This window comes from Tamandua tetradactyla, chromosome 2 (assembly GCF_023851605.1).
Source record: "Tamandua tetradactyla isolate mTamTet1 chromosome 2, mTamTet1.pri, whole genome shotgun sequence".
NCBI lineage: Eukaryota > Metazoa > Chordata > Mammalia > Pilosa > Myrmecophagidae > Tamandua > Tamandua tetradactyla.
In genome coordinates this window covers 23,328,397-23,351,123 of record NC_135328.1, presented here as the reverse complement: position 1 = coordinate 23,351,123, position 22,727 = coordinate 23,328,397, and the positions used below count along the sequence as shown (strand labels likewise).

Below are 22,727 nucleotides of genomic sequence, written 5' to 3'. Positions count from 1 at the left end.
AAACCAGCCATGTTTGGGACTGCTGCATACAACAGAGGTGCTATTTTGTTTAACTCCTGTAAATCTACTGTCATATACCACATTCAATCAGGCTTTCATATTGGCTATACAGGATTACTGAAAGAGCTATGAGTGGGTATTATTCTCTCCATCTACTCCAACTCCTTTATAGTGGTTAAGATTTCTTGATGCCCTCCCAGATATTTATTTTGTAACCATGACCCTCCAAAGCAGGGGTATTTTTATAGAGGACCATTTTGCCTTGCCCTTTAAGACCACTTTGATCATTCTACTTTGGAGGTAGAATTCCCCTATAGTGGCATTCTGTAGATCAATTTCTAAAATCTATTCCAATATAGAGGAAATATATACCATATACACTTGAGTGGGGGGCAATCTCCCAATCTGTAAAGTTAGAATGTGCAACTTTGCCTGATTCATTTTCCTCCCAAAACTGTCTATGGCCAGTACTGGTGCACAGAATGAGCCCAGATTCCCATAGATTAAGGTGCATTTGGCTCCCATATCCACTAGTGTTAACATTAGCTGTTGGTTATTAGCGAACCAGTTGATGTTTGGCAGTATGAAAGCCATTGTCCCATCTGGATTAGGTTGTTGTCGCTACAGAGACCCTGCAGCTGCTGGCCCCTCTTTTCTGGGTTGAATCACATTGGGTATTGCTTTTGGTTCTATTTAAAAAGGCCAATAGCATGTTGGTGGTGGTTTTTGAATTTCTGGCACCTTTCCCCAACCCTTGCTTTCTTCAAACCCCACATTTGTTTAATTCAATTTAGCCTTTAACTAACAAGATTTTAGCATGTAAAAAATATTTATTGTTTCAGCCAACTCCTTAGTGCTTTAATTATTTTCCTCCCACAAAGCAAAGGATCTCAGCATCTCATGCACAGGTTTATATTAAGTTAAACATCTTCCCTGCAAAACTTGATTAAAAACCCCTCTTTCCATTGTTATGTAAAAAATGGTTGCCGCTCTTTCTCTGCTGGCCCGCCGCGCGGCGTCCACGCCCCGCAGCAGCCGACCTGCCCGCCCTCCTTCTCCCCTCTTCCCCCTCCTGCTCTGGCGGCTCTCCAACCACCACGGTGCCCTCTTCCACCTTCACTGGCTCCTCCGCTACCAGCCTCGACAGCCTTGCTGCACTCACCTTTCCTCCTCCAGAACAGCTACTGGGGGAGTGGAGACAATACAGAGCAGCTCCCAGAGCCATGACGGAGATCAAAGGGACAGCGTACCCCATCCTGGAATGGCTGACTGTCTGGGAGAACCAGCTCCGGTGAGAACACCGAGGGACACAGGCTTTCCTGGGTGGGACGGCAAGCGGCCAGAGTCCCTCCCTTCCTCTTTCCCAGGCCAGCTGGCATAATTGGGCAGGCGGTCCCCTCAGGCCGCGGTGGCTGGTATCCCCACCACACGAGGCCCCCCGGACCAACTGAAAGAGTTGGGTCAGAAATCCCCAGACTGCGGAGAACCGTGACCAGGGGGTCCCTTCCAAACACGTGACTCCCTGGTCCACCTGGAAACAGTGCACTCTCCCGGGCTGTGACAGCTGGTGCCCTTCCGCCACGCTTGGCGCCCTGGGCCGACTAGGAAATTTGGTCGGGCGCTCTCACGTGCTGCGGCGGCCGGTGACCCTCCCCGCGTTCAGACCCCCGGGCCGGCTGGCACTCTTCCAAGATGCTTCAGCTGCCAAACCTCCCCTACGGCGAGAGTTTTCCAGAGTTAAAGGACCCACAGCAACTTTTACTGGTGGATCCTGTAGACAAACGTGTGCCACGAGCGCCACCTACTGGGCAGGATAAGAAAACCAGAACCCAGAGATTTCACAGAAATATCTTACAACCTGTGGGATCCAACACTCAGGGAAATCTGACTAAATGCCCAGACGCCAGCAGAAGATAACGGATCACGCTCAGAAAATTGAAAATATGGCCCAGTCAAAGGAACAAACCAATAGTTCAAATGAGATACAGGCGCTGAAACAACTAATGCTGAATATAAGAACAGAAATGTAAAACCTCTTCAAAAACGAAATTGATAAATTGAGGGAGGACATGAAGAAGACATGGGCTGAACATAAAGAAGAAATAGAAAAACTGAAAAAACAAATCACAGAGCTTATGGAAGTGAAGGATAAAGTAGAAAAGATAGAAAAAACAATGGATACCTACAATAATAGATTTAAAGAGATAGAAGATAGAATTAGTGATATGGAGGATGCAACATCTGAATTCCAAAAAGAAACAGAAACTATCCGGAAAAGAATGGAAAAATTTGAACAGGGTATCAGGGAACTCAAGGACAATATGAAGTGCACAAATATATGTGTTGTGGGTGTCCCAGAAGGAGAAGAGAAGGGAAAAGGAGGAGAAAAACTAATGGAAGAAATTATCACTGAAAATTTCCCAACTCTTATGAAAGACCTAAAATTACAGATCCAAGAAGTGCAGCGCACCCCAAAGAGATTAGACCCAAATAGGCGTTCCCCAAGACACTTATTAGTTAGAATGTCAGAGGTCAAAGAGAAAGAGAGGATCTTGAAAGCAGCGAGAGAGAAGCAGTCCATCACATACAAGGGAAACCCAATAAGACTATGTGTAGATTTCTCAGCAGAAACCATGGAAGCTAGAAGAGAGTGGGATGATATATTTAAGTTACTAAAAGAGAAAAACTGCCAACCAAGACTCCTATATCCAGCAAAATTGTCCTTCAACAATGAGGGAGAAATTAAAACATTCTCAGACAAAAAGTCACTGAGAGAATTTGTGACCAAGAGACCAGCTCTGCAAGAAATACTAAAGGGAGCACTAGAGTCAGATACAAAAAGACAGAAGAGAGAGGCATGGAGAGAGTGTAGAAAGAAGGAAAGTCAGATATGATATATATAATACAAAAGGCAAAATGGTAGAGGAAAATATTATCCAAGCAGTAATAACTCTAAATGTTAATGGACTGAATTCCCCAATCAAAAGACATAGACTGGCGGAATGGATTAAAAAACAGGATCCTTCTATATGTTGTCTACAAGAAACGCATCTTAGACCCAAAGATAAATATAGGTTGAAAGTGAGAGGATGGGAAAATATATTTCATGCAAATAACAACCAGAAAATAGCAGGAGTGGCTATACTAATATCCAACAAGTTAGACTTCAAATGTAAAACAGTTAAAAGAGACAAAGAAGGACACTATATACTAATAAAAGGAACAATTAAACAAGAAGACATAACAATCATAAATATTTACGCACCGAACCAGAATGCCCCAAAATACCTGAGGAATACACTGCAAACACTGAAAAGGGAAATAGACACATATACCATAATAGTTGGAGACTTCAATTCCCCACTCTCATCAATGGACAGAACATCTAGACAGAGGATCAATAAAAAAATAGAGAATCTGAATATTACTATAAATGAGCTAGACTTAACAGACATCTATAGGACATTACCTCCCACAACAGCAGGATACACCTTTTTCTCAAGTGCTCATGGATCATTCTCAAAGATAGACCATATGCTGGGTCACAAAGCAAGTCTTAACAAATTTAAAAAGATTGAAATCATACACAACACTTTCTTGGATCATAAAGGAATGAAGTTGGAAATCAATAATAGGTGGAGTGCCAGAAAATTCACAAATACATGGAGGCTCAACAACACACTCTTAAACAACAAGTGGGTCAAAGAAGAAATTGCAAGAGAAATTAGTAAATACCTAGAGGCAAATGAAAATGAAAACACAACATATCAAAACTTATGGGACGCAGCAAAGGCAGTGCTAAGAGGGAAATTTATTGCCCTAAATGCCTTTATCAGAAAAGAAGAAAAGGCAAAAATGCAGGAATTAACTGTCCACTTGGAAGAACTGGAGAAAGAAGAGCAAACTAATCCCAAAGCAAGCAAAAGGAAAGAAATAACAAAGATCAGAGCAGAAATAAATGAAACTGAAAACATGAAAGCAGTAGAGAAAATCAATAAGACCAAAAGTTGGTTCTATGAGAAAATCAATAAGATTGATGGGCCCTTAGCAAGATTGGCAAAAAGAAGAAGAGAGAGGATGCAAATAAATAAGATCAGAAATGGAAGAGGAGACATAACTACTGACCTCACAGAAATAAAGGAGGTAATAACAGGATACTATGAACAACTTTATGCTAATAAATACAACAATTTAGATGAAATGGACGGGTTCCTGGAAAGACATGAACAACCAACTTTGACTCAAGAAGAAATAGATGACCTCAACAAACCAATCACAAGTAAAGAGATTGAATTAGTCATTCAAAAGCTCCCTAAAAAGAAAAGTCCAGGACCAGACGGCTTCACATGTGAATTCTATCAAACATTCCAGAAAGAATTAGTACCAACTCTTCTCAAACTCTTCAAAATAATTGAAGTGGAGGGAAAACTACCTAATTCATTCTATGAAGCCAACATCACCCTCATACCAAAACCAGGAAAAGATATTACAAAAAAAGAAAACTACAGACCAATCTCTCTAATGAATATAGATGCAAAAATCCTCAATAAAATTCTAGCAAATCATACGCAACAACACATCAAAAGAATTATACATCATGACCAAGTAGGATTCATCCCAGGTATGCAAGGATGGTTCAACATAAGAAAATCAATTAATGTAATACACCACATCAACAAATCAAAGCAGAAAAATCACATGATCATCTCAATTGATGCAGAGAAGGCATTTGACAAGATTCAACATCCTTTCCTGTTGAAAACACTTCAAAAGATAGGAATACAAGGGAACTTCCTTAAAATGATAGAGGGAATATATGAAAAACCCACAGCTAATATCATCCTCAATGGGGAAAAATTGAAAACTTTCCCCCTAAGATCAGGAACAAGACAAGGATGTCCACTATCACCACTATTATTCAACATTGCGTTAGAAGTTCTAGCCAAAGCAATTAGACAAGAAAAAGAAATACAAGGCATCAAAATTGGAAAGGAAGAAGTAAAACCGTCACTGTTTGCAGATGATATGATATTATACGTCGAAAACCCGGAAAAATCCACAACAAAACTACTAGAGCTAATAAAGGAGTACAGCAAAGTAGCAGGCTACAAGATCAACATTCAAAAATCTGTAGCTTTTCTATACACTAGTAATGAACAAGCGGAGGGGAAAATCAAGAAACGAATCCCATTTACAATCGCAACTAAAAGAACAAAATACTTAGGAATAAATTTAACCAAAGAGACAAAAAATCTATATAAAGAAAACTACAAAAAACTGTTAAAAGAAATCACAGAAGACCTAAATAGATGGAAGGGCATACCGTGTTCATGGATTGGAAGACTAAATATAATTAAGATGTCAATCCTACCTAAACTGATCTACAGATTCAATGCAATACCAATCAAAATCCCAACAACTTATTTTTCAGAATTAGAAAAACCAATAAGCAAATTTATCTGGAAGGGCAGGGTGCCCCGAATTGCTAAAAACATCTTGAGGGAAAAAAAACGAAGCTGGAGGTCTCGCGATGCCGGACTTTAAGGCATATTATGAAGCCACAGTGGTCAAAACAGCATGGTATTGGCATAAAGATAGATATATCGACCAATGGAATCGAATAGAGTGCTCAGATATAGACCCTCTCATCTATGGACATTTGATCTTTGATAAGGCAGTCAAGCCAACTCACCTGGGACAGAACAGTCTCTTCAATAAATGGTGCCTAGAGAACTGGATATCCATATGAAAGAAGACCCGCATCTCACACCTTATACAAAAGTTAACTCAAAATGGATCAAAGATCTAAACATTAGGTCTAAGACCATAAAACAGTTAGAGGGAAATGTAGGGAGATATCTTATGAATCTTACAACTGGAGGTGGTTTTATGGACCTTAAACCTAAAGCAAGAGCACTGAAGAAAGAAATAAATAAATGGGAGCTCCTCAAAATTAAACACTTTTGTGCATCAAAGAACTTCATCAAGAAAGTAGAAAGACAGCCTACACAATGGGAATCAATATTTGGAAATGACATATCAGATAAAGGTCTAGTATCCAGAATTTATAAAGAGATTGTTCAACTCAACAACAAAAAGACAGCCAACCCAATTACAAAATGGGAAAAAGACTTGAACAGACACCTACCAGAAGAGGAAATACGGATGGCCAAGAGGCACATGAAGAAATGCTCAATGTCCCTGGCCATTAGAGAAATGCAAATCAAAACCACAATGAGATATCATCTCACACCCACCAGAATGGCCATTATCAACAAAACAGAAAATGACAAGTGCTGGAGAGGATGCAGAGAAAGAGGCACACTTATCCACTGTTGGTGGGAATGTCAAATGGTGCAACCACTGTGGAAGGCAGTTTGGCGGTTCCTCAAAAAGCTGAATATAGAATTGCCATACGACCCAGCAATACCATTGCTAGGTATCTACTCAAAGGACTTAAGGGCAAAGACACAAACGGACATTTGTACACCAATGTTTATAGCAGCGTTATTTACAATTGCAAAGAGATGGAAACAGCCAAAATGTCCATCAACAGAAGAATGGCTAAACAAACTGTGGTATATATGTACAATGGAATATTATGCAGCTTTAAGACAAGATAAACTTATGAACCATGTAATAACATGGATGGACCTAGAGAACATTATGCTGAGTGAGTCTAGCCAAAAACTAAAGGACAAATACTGTATGGTCCCACTGATGTGAACAGACATTCGAGAATAAATTTGGAATATGTCATTGGTAACAGAATCCAGCAGGAGTTAGAAACAGGATAAGATAATGGGTAATTGGAGTGGAAGGGATACAGACTGTGCAACAGGACTAGATACAAAAACTCAAAAATGGACAGCACAATAATACCTAATTGTAAAGTAATCATGTTAAAACACTGAATGAAGCTGCATCTGAGCTATAGGGTTTTTTTGTTGTTGTTTTTTACTATTATTACTACTTTTATTTCTTTTCTCTATATTAACATTTTATATCTTTTTCTGTTGTGTTGCTAGTTCCTCTAAATCGATGCAAATGTACTAAGAAACGATGATCATGCATCTATGTGATGATGTTAAGAATTACTGAGTGCATATGTAGAACAGTATGATTTCTAAATGTTGTGTTAATTTCTTTTTTTTTTTCTTTTTTTCTTTCTTTCCGTTAATAAAAAAAAAATGGTTGCAATGTGACTTTGAAAGAAGAATTATAAAAGGAGAATCTGGACATTATCAAAAAATTGTTAAATGTATGTTAAGTATATGTGATGGTTTGGAGCTATGTACCCTCCCCCCAAGCAAACAAACATGTTCTTAATCTTTATCCATTCCTGTGAATGTGAACTCTTATTGGACATTTTAATGAGGTGTGGCAGAGCTGAATCTGGGTACATCTTAATCCTGTTACTATTATAGGGAAGGCCACACAGAGAGAGAAAGCCACAGAAGAAGCAGTCAGAATCTGACTGTTCGTGGAACCAGGAAGAGAAAAGAGAGAATAGGGGAGCCTGCCATGTGCATTGTCATGTGACATAAAAGTCAAGGTCAAAGGATCACCAGCAGCCAGCCCCCAAAACCCATTGAAAGCATCACTTTGGTGATCCCTGGATTTGGTCATCTCCTAGCCTCAAAACTGTGAACCAATAATTCCCTTTGTTTAAACCAACCCATTGAATGGTATTTGCTTTGGCAGCCAGAAGAACTGAAACAGTGCAATATTAACTGATAAGTAAATATTCTTAACAATTACAAAAAAAATTTTTTGAAGTGTAAAAATGAAGAGACTGTTGTCAATTTGTTGCCTCACAAATACATCATTTTAATATTTCTTTTAGTCATTAAGAGTAATAGTATTCATCAGGCCTGTATGTTGATTTATCATTTGAGGTACAATGAGCAATTGGTTTAAAGTTATTTTTTTTAATGTGTAGCAGTTAAGGTCTCACAGGATATATTTTAAGAAGTGATATTAATTGGGCGAGTGGTATGAACTTTTAAAATTTTCTGGATAAATTACTCCCCAGACAGGGGATAATACCTACCCTAAATGCAAGGTACATTTCATTTCTTTCATTGTACGGATTTTAATACCTTTGATTATTCTTTCACCTGTTGATGGACATTTGGTTTGTTTCCATCTTTTGCCTTTGTAAATAATGCTGTTATGAATTTGGTGTATAGATATCTGTTCAAGTCCCTACCTTCAATCCTTTTGGGTACATACCAAGAAGTGGGATTTCCAGGTCCTATGGTAATTCTGTTTTTAGCTTTTTGAGGGACCAACAAACTCATTTCTAGTAGGTTTTGTTTGATTGCCCTGATGCCAATGATATTGAGCACATTTTCATGTGCTTATTGGCTATTTGCACATCTTCTTTGGAGAAATGTCTTTTTAAGTCTTCTGTTTATTTTAAAATTAGGTTATTTGTCTTTTTGTTGTTAAGTTGTAGCTTCTTTATATATTTTGGATGTTAAATATTAATTGGATATATGATGCAGCAGAGCATTTTTCCACTTTCTTAAAAATGCCTTTGACATACAGAGCTTTCAATTTTGCTGAATTCCATTTTATCAATTTTATTGTTGTTACTTGTGTGTTTGGTTTCCACTTACATTTTAATGCAAGCATAATGTGGTTTGTGACATGTGTGTATGTGGAGTGTATGTATGTTTGTGTTTATGCTGGTACAGAAATACTGTTCCTGCTCTCTTAAGTGAACTGCTTTTTTCTCAGAATTCCAAAATGTTAAAGATAAACATGCAATCCATGTGAATATTACAGTTTAAAGCTGTGCTAGTAGCTAGATTACAGCTTATTAGATTTTACTGAAATGCATTAATTCCATAATGTGCTATACATATTTATCTGACTTCATGCCCCAACTATTCATTCTGGCTATTTTTTTTCCTTTGTGAAACTTAAAAATGCGGCTTTACTTTTGTCCTGCAATATTATTTCTTTTATGGCTTACCTCTATTTGTTTTCATTCCAAAAAAGGGTTGAGTATGTCATCCCATGTGGAGACCTCATATAGAGAATAAGTTCTACACGTAGCAGCCTGCAATGACCAGGTCAGCAGTCAATCCTGATGTTGTGACACCTTCCTTTTTTTTTTTTCTGTTGTATGAGGTGCACCTGTGGGGCTCCTCATCCTCCTCCGTCTCCCCTTCCTCTGCCAAGGAGGAATCTATATGGCCCCACACTTTGGGGTCCCATCCCAGAGGAGCTAAAATCCTCCAGACCTGAGGCAACTTGTGGCCTCTGACTCGGGCATGTCTGCACGCCAGAGTCTCTAACTGATCGTCCACTCTGTGCAAGCAGTCAGGCAGACAGTTCTTTATTTTTGCGTGGGCAAGATACATGTCTCTTTCTAGTTTGAATTCCTCCTCTAGATGGTGGGTTATTATTTAAACACCAGTTTTACCTTTGTGGCCACATATAAGACTCCTAAAAGGGGCCAGGCTATGGCCACCACTACTTGGCTTTTTTTTTTCTTTTTGCTAAAATTCAGTTGTCCTGCTATCGATTGCAAAACAGTTAATAGCCCCGTGATAGTTTTCAGGGTGTCCCATACTCTCATGATGGCCCCCATTCATCCAGGAGGGCAGCCACCCCTCCCCAGGTGGATGATATAGACCAGTTTGGGGTTTTCTCCATGGATACTCCCTTCCTAGAATTCATGTCCACTATGGCCTGCTGTTCTTTTTCTCCTGGCTGCCTAAAATAGTCAAAGGTTAAATTGAGTTAAACAAGTATGAGGATTGACGAAAGCAAAGGTTGGGCAGAGGTGCCAGAATTTCTAAAGTCATCACCAACAGGCTGTTGGCCTTTCTGAATAGAACCAAAAGCAATGTCCCAATGATCCAACCCAGAAGAGAGGGACCAGCAGCTGCAGGGTCCCAGCAGTGACAACACTCCAATCCAGATAGAAAAGTGGCAGGGTAACAGGCTTTTTGTGACCAGACCACTTGGGAAGATACCTGGGCCACCAGTAGAGTGGATTAGCAGAAAATAAAATCCCAAAGAGGAAACATGGGGGCATGTTCTGGCTCTAAAACAAATGGGAGAGAGGAAAAAATGGGGAGGAAACCAATCCAAAGCTCACCTGTTGTAATGGGCTCAGTAATTAAGGGATAAATAGATGGTGTGGACCAAAGATGCCCTGTGCTCAGCCTTGTCCTTCTATACAAGGAATCTACAGAAAAAAAGGAAAACTAAAATAGATTTACTACTAAGGAGTTTCAACTCATTTCAGGATAACAAGAGCTAGTGTTATTTCCCAATTACTGTTTTTATCACTTTTGCTGAGGCTGTAAGAACATCTCAGGAAGATTTTAAATGTTTCTGTTTATTTTCAGCCCTTAGAAACATACCTCTCTCCTCCTCCGGATTAGTTCTTTTGCTAGTTTACAGCGTGCAGAGATCAGCATGTCTTCAATCATCATGCCAGAGGCAAGTCTCTTCTTGGCAGGCATTCAAAAACTCAAGAAACTTTCTTGCAGCACCCACTAACATGGCTTGGAATGGAACAGAACAACCTTCCGAGTCTCCCTTAGGCAGTAGGGAAATGCCTCACATTTCCCATAAGATAAAGTACTCCCTGATTCCTTCTTTATCAGGAAGAATCTTCAGCAATCTTCTACTTAGTGAAATAAACAACACTGGAAGTTGGGTTTTTATATATTCCTTTATTACAGGCAAGGAACCTACACTTCAGAAAGAATAAAAACCAATCCAGCATCATTTATGTACTTGTGGTACAACTGATTTGTGCCCTTACCTTTCTATTTCCAAAGCTTTTGTGCGATTTTTTTCCCGCTATGTTGTGACAGAGTATGCCAAAACACTCTTTTCACATATAACTGGGATTCTGATGGAATTAATCGTCTTTGTAATAACTAGATGAGCACATGTTGGAAGCTGAGTTTGGAAGATTACTATTTCCAGTGATTCTAATAAAATAATGTCAGTAATACAAAGAATTAAAAACATAACTCCTTAGCCATCATTTCCCAAAGGGAGTTTCTCTGATGCCCTTATTGGTCCATATTTTTGTTTGTTACACAAAGGCTCATATTTCACTTTGTTTTTAATGAATATGTTTGCAGTTCAGCAGGTATCGGACAGCAGCTTTTACATCTTTATTCCTCAAACTATAGATTATAGGATTCAACATGGGTGTCACTACCCCATAAAACAGGGAAATGAGCTTATCTGAAGCTTGAAACTTGTCTTCCCCATGTAAGTCTTGGGACTTGGGTTTTGCATACATAAAGAAAATGGTACCATAAAATATGATCACCACAGTCAGATGAGAAGAGCAGGTGGAAAAGGCCTTGTGTCTGCCCGTGGCTGATTTCATTCTCAAGATGGTGTAGAGGATGAGCATGTAGGAGAAAAAAATGACCAGCAGTGGAAGAACCAGGAAGACCATATTGGATATCACCATAGTGATAATATTGAGGGATATATCAGCACAAGCCAACTTGAGGACAGCTAAGATTTCACATGTGAAATGATTGATAACATTATTCCCACAGAAAGGCAACTGCATAGCAAGAACTGTTTGCACAATTGAGTTGATTCCACCAGACAACCATGACGTGGAAGCCATCAGCACATACACCATCCTACTCATGATGATGGGGTACCTCAGAGGGTTACAGATGGCCACATAGCGGTCAAAAGCCATCATGCCAAGAAGGAAACACTCTGTTGACCCCATGGCAAATCCGAGGAACATCTGCACTGCACATCCAGAGAAGGAAATGTTTCTTTTCTTTGAGATTAAGCTCACCAGTGTCGAGGGAACAGAGGAGGATGTATAGCAGATATCCAGGAAAGAGAGGTTTCCCAGGAAGAAGTACATGGGGGTGTGAAGACGAGCGTCAAAGATGCTTGCTATGATGAGAACACTGTTGCCAGTAAGAATCACTAGATACATCACTAAAATTAGAAAGAAGTAAATAATCTCGACTTTTGGGTATCCAGAAAGACCAAGAAGAACAAATTCTGATACAAACGTCTGGTTATACTTATCCGAGCTATCCACTTTCATAATTTCAAAGAAAACCTCACAAAAATATATTCACTGCCAAGAAAAAAATGTTAAAAGTTACATGAGCAATCATTATTTTAGAATGGAGTAGAAGGAGTTTGTTTGAAGATCTTACATATTGGTTTCTTTAACCATTGTAAGATAAAAATTGGGAATATTAGAATTACCTATCCCCATACCCAATGTATAAAGATCTACCTATGATCAGATAAAGACCTAGAATAAACTGTCCTACTTGAAGAACATTCATTGAGGTCTCTAAAATCCCTGGAATCCTCTAGATGACAGCCTGACTTCTTCCTATCATCAGATCAGGAAACAAGCAGTGGTGTCAGCAAAAGACAAATCAATAGGGAACAGAATTTAGATTCAGGTTTAAAAGGGATGACCAAACTTTCAGCAGCTTGGATTTTTGTGCATATTTCTTTCTATGCCTCACTGCATACTATATTCCAATCAGTTTCATTGTGTGTCATAGACTTTAATCTTAATTAATTGAATAACAAGCACCATAATTTAATATCCAATCAAAGGCGAAGTAAGTTGTTGATCACCTATTGAATTCCACTCAATATCTGGTTTGATTGTTCTTATGACAAGACTACTTGATGGGCCATTCTGCATGATATGATGGAGAATCTTTGTGGAACATTATGTGGTCTCTTTGCTTGCTTTATTTTGTATCTTGAGAGACTGTCTTGATAATTTACTTGTTTGAGCCAATCTGGGAAAAGAGTAACAGGCTTAAGTACTTTATAAATATATGCATGCATTTGTATATACCACTTTGTTTTACAAAATATAATCACTCCCTATATTTGTTTTCAAATATAAAAACAGATTTTGATCAACATTGTCCATATAATAAACAATAAAGCAAAATTTGAAGTTCAGACCTTTGAAACCAGATCTAGTTTGTTGCTTCACTAATTTTCATATGCATGTAAATTTGCTGGTGTTCTTGCTAAATTACAGTTTCTGATTAATTGTTCAGGACAGAAACAGAAATTCTTTAATTCTAATAAGCTCCTTGGTGATGCTCATGAAACTACTTTAAAAATCATACAGATTATCAATACTTTAATCTACCCCGAGTCAGCAGATTATCCAGATTTTTGAGCCAGAGAGATTGTCTTCTGTGTTACCATAAAGATGCGCTTAACCACCTGGAAGATAGCAATAACTTACTTCTGTTGTGTTTTACAGAGAACTACAGTCTTACCATGTTGTTCAATACCCTTTAGATTGAAATATTATTGAAAGACACTTTTTTAAAATTTAGAGTAAATTTATGCCCCTTACTAGAATTTAGGATATTCCTGACAACCTATTTGAGCCCAGTCATGTTCCAAGCACAGTGAAGAAAAACCAAAAACTAATTTAAGGTGCCTGCCACGCCAAGTTCACTCTTCAGATTGGGATATAGGAGAACATATGAAAATATAATATGAATATAATTACCTCGTGTAACTTGGGTGAAAAGTTTCCCTAAAGGAAGAAATTTATGAGAAGCAAATCTGTCAAGGCAAATTCAGGCCAGGTATGCAAACTTGGTAAGGATTAGACAAGTTTGGAAGAGAAGAGAGAAAGAGGAATATACTGAAAGGGAGAAGTTGGGCCCAAGTTTAGGAATAAGCAGATGGCACTACCCCCATTAGGACAAGGGAGTTTCAGTGGTGTCATTGTGGCAAGCACATCTGAGAAGGATATTGTGGCTGAAGTACACAAATGCTCAAAATTCTGGCAGAAGATTGGACACCTCTTTTGATGGAGAAGGGGTCCATTAGCAGGAAGCACTTGTGACTAGCTCCCCTACAACTTGATGCTATACGCTAGTACTCTATGAGGTTTTTAAGCAGACAGATGACACAAGGATTAAAATATTTAACTTAACACGTCGTCAGTGTTTTCCAACTGGATGTGAAGATTGGTCTTTTTATAATCATGACCTATGTGAAAACACTTTAGTTTATTTAGCCAACTTTTATAGTAGGTTACTGAGTATCCCATTTTGTCCTTGACATTAGTTCACTTGGCTCATGTTACACAACTAATAATGGGTAGAGGCAAGACCCAAAGCCCACGATCTTTTCACTACGACCCTTCCAGAAGTTTCAAATAGTGACAAATATATTTGCCTTACTTTTCTCACAGGCATGTTGCGATGACACGATAAGCTAGCATTTTGACTCAGCAGGCATTGTACTATTGCTATTACTATTACTACGATTACTCCTCCTACTACTACTAAAGGGTGCCTGTATTATGGTAATTATAATACATTGGTAGCTGTATTGACTCAGGTTATTCATATTACAAATTCAGATTTAATAATACCTCTGATTACTGATTAAAAAGTACAGCTTCATGATACTGAAGACTTACCTTCATACTGATAAGTTATTTCCACCTCTTGGAAAAGCAGGTTACTTTTTCCTTAATATTTGTGTCAGTGTTTTCAATTAAGATCAGATTCAACAAATGATGTTAGGTTCCATACATGTGGAAGAGTAAATATTTGTTATGCTACAATGATTGTAATTGTTCCCCAACTCCCAAAGCAATTTAAAGTTGAAATGAGAGATGTAGTAGAATGAAGAAAGTTCTTGTATTTCCCACAAACCCAATTAAAAGTGGCATTCGGAATAAATTGTGGGCAAACAAAAGTTCAAAATAAGAAATGAAATTTAGAAACTTTTGGAAATATAGGACAAATGTTCACCAAAAAAATTTTTAAATGTGAGCGCTTTTAAATTCAAAATATTTTACTAAATCTTTTATTAAAAGTTAATGTTTAGTAACTCAAATGATAGCTACCAAGTCATATGTTAGATTGAAAAAGGATCTAGATAGGATGAAAAATAAAACAGACTTTTAAATTCAAAATATATTTACTAAATTTAAGTTTATTAAAAGTTAATGTTTAGTAACTCAAATGATAGCTACCAAGTCATATGCCAGATTGAAAAAGGATCTAGATAGGATGAAAAATAAAACAGACTTCTGCTGAGATAAATCTACAATTGTTCATTTATTTATTTGCTTGCTTTACCATCATTATTTTTGAGCACGTAAGTTCATACAAGATACCATCCTTATACCTTTATTTTTGGTGGGGGGAGGGTGGTATCTGTGGCCTGGGAATCGAACCCAGGTCTCTTGCATGGAAGGTGAGCATTCTACCACTGCATCCTTACACCTTTTATTTTTTTTTAAGGAAAAGAAATATATATAAGCATTAAAATAAAATAAATCCATAAGGCAAAAGTAAATCTGTATGATCATACACAAAAGGAAAAAATCAGAACAGATATTTTGGGTCATAATTTCAGATTGGCATATGGCATGTTAATGAATTAAAACGTGTTAGGAAAATCTAGCATAAGCCAGGCTGCCAGTGGTAGCCATGGTCTGCAGAACTGGTGTGGCTGTGTGGACTCTTCACGGTCTACAAGCCCCCAGGTCTAAAATGGAGGCACCTGCGGGACACCGTGGAGCTGCAGCTTCTGAAGGGTCTCAATGCAGGGAAGCCTCCTGCTCTTGAACAGTGTGTTTGCTTTCTTCTGGGCCTGGTGGAAGGCAGCGAGGAGAAGGAGTTGACCCTCACTGCCACCAGTGTGTCCACCCTGGCCAACCATCCCCTCGTGCATGGGCCAGCATTCACCAGTTTGAAAGTCGGTGTGGGACACCTTCTGGCTTCTGGGGTGCTTGGCTTATGCAGTAAGTGGCCTCCTGGGCAGAGCCACAGATGACTTCTGTGAGGACGGGCAGCTGGTCCAGAAAATAACGTATGACCACATGACCAGGGAGAAGCTGGACTGAATCCTAGCAGAGATACAAGACTTCCATCAGAAGACCCTGGTGATGTACTCCAACCTCAACCTGAAGACCCAGGGGACTCATGAAATAGCTGTGAGAGGCTATGAATAAGTCCCATGAGCAAGTCCCCAGTGCTGATAACTGGCATCGGATGCCTCCCTTTACACCTCGGAATTCCTCTTAGGGGTTCAGTGAGATGCAGAAGCAGCTGAGGAAGCTAGTACATGAAATTGGCCTAGCGCTTAAGACCACTGCTGTCTCTACTCAAATAGGTCCTCCTGAGGACCCAGTGGGACCTACACAGCATCTAGTATGCTATCCAAGCTTCAGCCCCCAGGGTAGCTCAGAGCTGGAGAAGAACTTAAGGCCATTTTTGGGTAACCAGAAGCTCCCAGGTCTAAGCCAATCCTGGAACTCTGCAGGACCAAGCTCTGCCTTGGGGCTGGAGAGCAGCGCAGGCATTGAAAGGCTGGGCAACTGGTGAGGCAGTGGGTGACAGAAGAATAAGAACTATTTATGAACTAGAACTTATGACTATACAAAATAAATAAGTGTTGCTTCTTATTGAAATGAAGCTCGAAGGATATTAAGGAATGATGAGAAAAAAAGAAAGGAAGAAAGAAAGAAAGAAAGAAAGACACAGACGGGCTCAGGGGGTCTGAAGCTTGAGTTTACTTCAGATAGACTTCAGACCCCCTGAGCCCATCAGTGTCTTTCTTTCTCTCCTTCTTCCTTTCTTTCTTTCTCATCATTCCTTAATATCCTTCGAGCTCCGTTTCAACAGGAAGCAACATTTGGCGCCCAAACGTGGGGCTCGAAGAAGAAGACTCCAAATCAATATTAAGGAACCAAGGAAAAGTCTCATTAGAGGCACGTGTGTCCAGCCGATAGAAGAGGACTCGAGTCATATTGGTAAAGTAAGCATTTTCCTTGGATCATCAGGGTAACGGGTAATCATAATAGGCGGCTGGAGGAGTACGTGTGTGTGTTAAAGCTACTGGGGTGCCTGTTAAAACATCTGAATTAGTAAGCTTATTTGAGCTCATTCAAAAACATTGTTGTTGGTTTCAGCCTTAAGGCCATAATGTTTTAAATCTTAAGTAATGGAAATTCGTTATGAAGGCTTTGCAGTGAATATAAGACGGGGAAAATATTCCTGTTTCTATTTGGTTATTGTGTTCAGTCAGGCAATGAACTACCTGGCTCATGCTTTGTCTTAAACTCTAAGTTGTGTTTCTTCTCAATCTCCCACTACCACTTCTTACCCTGTTTCGACAGTTGCTTGAGCCGGACTCGGCAATTGGTGCCCAAACAGGGACTTAATAAGGGAACTCTTAAAGCATAAAGTGAGGAGATGCTCCAGGGACATCCACTACAAATACTACAGGCGGGCCTTTTTGAGTTGAGCAGTGGCCCTTATCTGTAGAGAGGTTTGAGGCTCTGACTCCGTTGATTTGGAAACTGGCCATATGTTTAGAGGAGTCTCGTGGTTCTTGGAATTCTCCAATATTTATTGCAGGAGGGAGGTCAGGAAAATGGAGAATGTTGACTGATTTGATAAAAGTCGATACTGTGGTTCAGCCTATGGAGTCATTGCAGCCTGGCCTGCCCACACCAGTTGTAATTTCTAAGAACTGATTTATTATGATAGATTTAAAAAATTGCTTCTTTGCTGTGCTTTTGGCAGAGCAGGATAAAGAAAGATTGGTTTCTGGGCTTGTTCTTGATGGGCTGCCTTTATATAGGGATTCATGTACACCTGAGTCAGAAAGTATTCAGTGAGAAAGGTGCCATACCAAACAGGGGTCAGTGCTCACTGATGGTTCCTGTGGCAGGTTGGTCCCCAACGGGGTGTGCAGTTCGAGATTGTAGTTCTGACTCAAGGTATTCTGTTAGGTTACCTTTGTTTAGTCTGAATGATTATTCTATGAGATTTATACCAATACTACAGGTAAAGTCCTATGACTCAGAATGGGAACGGCAACCCCATCTCCTTTTGTTAACTTAAATCCTCAATAAACAACAGAACACCAAGTGGGGAATAATACAAAAAAAAGAAAGAGGGTAAAAGGAGTACCCAAGAATGTTTTAAAAAGAAGGTTCAAGTGCTTTTAAGACAGAGAAGCTCTACAAACTGGGAGTCCACATTCCCAATCTGATGTTATTTCTATCCTCCACTAATAAAATAATTATCAAGAATGGGAAGTGTATTAGTCAGGGTTTGTGAGAGAAATAGAAGTTATATTCAGGTTTAGTATAAGTATTGGCTCTTGTAACCATGGGGATTGGCAAGTTTGAAACCTGTAGGGCAGGCAGCAACCTGGAAACTTTGATGTAATGAAATTATGTTCCCTTTGAGGAGCTAGCCAGCCAAAGAAAAGTCAGAAATTCATCTCTGACTTCTAAAATCTTCAGTTCTTTAATAACTCCAGCAGAGTGAATGAGGAGATTCCCTTCATTGCTGAGGACAATCTCCTTTGCTGATTATAGGTGCAATCAGCCATATATGCCATCAACTGACTAATGATGTAAATCCATCTATGAAATTCCCTTCAGTAGCAATCAGGTCAGTGCTTGGTTGACAAAACAAGTGGACAGCATAGTGTAGACAAGTTGACACATGAAATTAACTATTACAGGAATGAAAATGAAATTGCACTCCAACCCAATCCATTGCATAGCATCCTATTAGAAATATGCATTTTGTTCTACTGTTCTATTACTGTAATGGAGCTAGTGGGGACTGGTAAAGGAACACAACTTTGGCTGTGTCACAATGAGTTAAAGGAATGTAGTAGCTGGGGGGTTAATCTCATGAAGAAAGACCTGGAAATTGCAACTTGACAGTTGGTCAAGAGAAGTATCAAATGTTCTAGCTTATGATTTATTATGTACTATCTAGGTCCAAAACTATCCTGGAAGCACCTTGTACTAGCTTATTACAATGATAATTTTGCATGTGGCTTAATTCTACACACTATAGATTTTAGCTATGCATAATCAGTGAGGACCCCTCACTAAACTAGAGCCTTGCTTTTCCTGAACCCAAGGTATCTTGATACATAGCTTGATGTTTCACAGTCATGTTTGATTGAGAAAGGCAAACCACAAGGTAGGACACTTCATCCTTCTCTTGACCAGGTGTCATTTCCAAATTTCCAGGTGATCTGAATGGATTGACACTTCCAATCTCATGAGATAAGAGTGAGGATACATAAAAATATCTTGAAGATGGAATGATCAAACTCCACCCTTAGATGTTAAATGCATAGTCTTTCTGAAGTTGAAAATGTTGAGAATGCAAGTAACATTTGATTAGCTGTGTGATGATGCTAAAGTACCCTTCATTTGTGCCTTAGACCCCAGGTGATAAAAGGGCTCCAAATTGCTGGGACTTTTTGGTAACCTATTTCTGGAGAAGGCAGAATTATGTGAGCAAACATGGATCTCCTAGCTTAGCTCCTCCAAATGAAATGTAATGATAGGAAAAAATATATTAGGATTATTAGCAATAAAGGAAAAAAATAAAGAGTGGAAAATCCTCAGGTCATATAAACCAAGTGAAGGTGTTCAGATGGTTAATCAAAAAGTGAATAAAAATGAGTAGGTAGATAAAAGGTATAGCTACTAAGATGTTAATTAGATTGATAGGAGATTGGTTGGTCTGAATGTCCCCACTATTTCCAAATCCAATTTAAAAAATTCTGTCATTCAAGAGTAGTATAGGTGCCTTATAACAGAAATATTCCTAATTCCTCTCTCCTACCCCTGGTAACATTGCTGACATATTTTTATTAATTGTAAACTATCATCATCCAATATATTGTTGCTATTTTATCAATAATTTTTTTATTGAGATGTAATCATCCAAAGTGTATAATCAGCTGTTCACAGTATCATCATATCATTTCAAACAATTTCTGAACATTTTGTTACTCAGAAAACAATACAGATAAGAATAAAAATAAAAATAAATGTAAAAAAGAATACCTAAAACTTCCCATACCTACATCCCACTTATTGTTTATTTATTTTTTAGTTTCTTTTTTTCTTAACTCATCTGTCCATCCATGGGATAAGGAAGTGTCATTCACAAGGTTTTCACACTCACATGTTCACACCATAAAAGCTTTATAATAATTCAATCATCTTCAAGAATCAAGGCTATTAGATTATAGTTCAATAGTTTCCCTCTAGCTACGCCAATACACAAAAACAAACTGACAAGATATATCTATATACTCATGAGAATAACCTCCAGAAAGACCTCTCAACTCTATTTGAAATCTCTCAGCTGATGAAACTTTATTTTGTTTCATTTCTTTTCCCCTTTTGGTCAAGAAGGCTTTCTCACTCCTACGATGTTAGGGCCAGTCTCATCACTGAAAGTTAGGTCCCACATGACGGGGAGGGGGGGGGAGGACAATGAGTTCACCTGTGGAGTTGATTTAGAAAGGCCACATCTGAGCAACAAAAGAGATTTTCAGGGGGTGACACTCAGGCATAATCATATGTAGGCTTTCTTCTCCTTTGCAGAAATAAGTTTCATAAGGGCATGCCCCTAGGTCAAGGGCCTCATCCCAACAAATTTGCAGTCCCTAATGCTTGCAAGAATATCAGGTCTTCTCCAGGTAGAGAAGTTTAATATTTCCACCTTTTCTTCCAGTCCCTCAACGGACTTTGCAAATACTTTTTAATCTTCTGCCAAATGAACTCTGGGACATATTTGGACATCAGATCAATCTGTACAGAACAAGAAGATCGCACTCCCTATTCCTGGTTCCATGCAATTATGGTATTCAAACAAACTGACAACACAAGTTAAATTAGATAGTGTGCTACAGAAAATATAAATTTTACACCAAATTAACATCCTTTCTTTGGTCTCACACAGAAGTTGAAGTTTTCAAATACCATCAATATCATCCTTTATCTATAGTCTGATTTACCTTCTTCCTACCCAGATCAGCATCACTCATACCTCTAATTGAAGTCTGATTTTTCAGTGTTTTTAAAAGTTGCTGAATGGGGCAATGTAGACTTTCATATCTACAAAACTCTAGCTCTTAGTCACAGGTATCATGCAAATACCCAAAGTGCCATGGAATGGCCAGGTTATACACTAAGAACACAGTATCTCAGAATTTAGAAATTACAGTTATAGCTCTGGAATAGATGTGACTGCTGTAAGATTTTACAGTCTAGGAAACTTTACAATCACCTATGCTCTAAAATTTAATTCTCAGAGTTTCCACATTAGAGTTAGAACATATTAGTAAGGCATTATAATATTTGTCTTTTCCTTTCTGGTGCATTTCTTGCAGCTTACTGTCCTCAAGGTTCATTTCCGTAGTTGCATGCCTCATGACTTACATTCCTTCTTACAGCCACTCAATAGTCCGTTGTATGTATACAACACGGTTTCCTTCCAGTCTTAAGTCGATGTATCATTAGGTCATCTCCATCCATTGCAATTCCCAAACACAGCCAGTAAAAACACCAGTGTATAAATATCCACCCCTATCCCCGTTCTCACTTCCCCCAATTAAACACCTAACCCCACAGCAACCCAACTCCAAGCCTCCTGTGGAACCACCACACTGCCCTCCAGAGGGGCTGCACCACTCTACTTTCCTACCAATAATGAAGAGGTACATCTCTCTCTCCACAATTTCTCTAGGACTTGTAGCTCTCTGTTCACTTTTAAACAGTTCTACCCACACAACATACAATCCAACCTAAGTAAAAAACCAGTGATTCCTGGTATAATCACACAGATATGCCTTCACCACCACAATCTACATGAGGATGTTTCAGTTCCTTCCACAAAGAATCCCATGCCCCTCCCCATATTCCCTGCTTATTGACATTTAGCTTTGGTATAATACCTTTGTTACATTCAGCGGAGGCATATTACAAGGTTACTGCTAATTGTATACCCTAGTAAGTATTGATTGTATTTTTTACCATATATTATCCCATTTTCAACACCTTGCAATGTTTACATTCGTTTGCTCTCCTTCAGTCAAAAGCATTTTGATATTTGTACTTTAATCACTACCATTGTGCACTCTACGCCCCACTAAGTTATACCATCTTAGTCTTTATCCTTTTCTTTTCCTCCTGGTGTAATACACGCCTCCAATCCTCCCCCAACCATACTCACACTCAGTTTCAGTCAGTGTACTTACAGTATTAGACTAGCATCAGATAGTTTTGTGCTATCCATTACTGGGTCTTTACAATCTCCTGCTGAGCATTCTGTATTCCTTCAGCAGCAAATACCCAATCTCTGCCTTCTGATAACCTATGTTCTCAACTTTAACTCTCAAAGTTCACTCACTAATGTTAGTTTACATTAGGGAGACTATATAGTATTTGTCCTTTTGTTTCTGGCTAATTTCACTCAGCATAATGTCCTCAGTGTTCATCCATGGTATTACATGCTTCATGCCTTTATTCCGTCATACAGCTGCATAATATTCCATTGCATGTATTTACCTAGGTTTGTTTAGACACTCATACATTGATGGACATTTAGGCTCTTTCCATCTCTTGGCAATTGTGAATAATGCCACCATAAACACTGGTGTGAAAATGTCCATTTTTGTCTTTGCCTTTAATTCCTCTGTATGTACACATAGTTTTGGGATTGCTGGAATTTATGGCAATTCTATACTTAGCTTACTGAGAAACTGCCAAACTCAATACCAGAGTGATTGCACCATTCTATATTCCCACCAACAGAGAATATGTGTGCCTCTTTCTCCATATCCTCTTCAGCACTTGTTTTTGTTTTTTTTCACAGTGGCCATTCTAATGGGTGTAAAATGATATC

The 22,727-nt window shown here is 38.8% G+C and overlaps 2 protein-coding genes and 1 pseudogene across 3 annotated transcripts in view; 2 read left to right on the top strand and 1 right to left on the bottom strand.

The window, feature by feature from the left end:
* LOC143667035 (olfactory receptor 13C9-like) overlaps positions 1 to 22,727 on the top strand; it is a 713,098-nt gene that overhangs the window by 249,222 nt on the left and 441,149 nt on the right. The window lies entirely within an intron of this gene.
* LOC143659325 (olfactory receptor 13C3) lies at positions 11,102 to 12,046 on the bottom strand. The gene has a single exon (XM_077132165.1). It carries the CDS (start codon positions 11,954 to 11,956, stop codon positions 11,102 to 11,104), a length of 855 nt encoding a protein of 284 aa, XP_076988280.1. The 5' UTR covers positions 11,957 to 12,046.
* Positions 13,710 to 16,373, top strand: LOC143655809 (pseudouridylate synthase TRUB2, mitochondrial pseudogene; annotated as a pseudogene).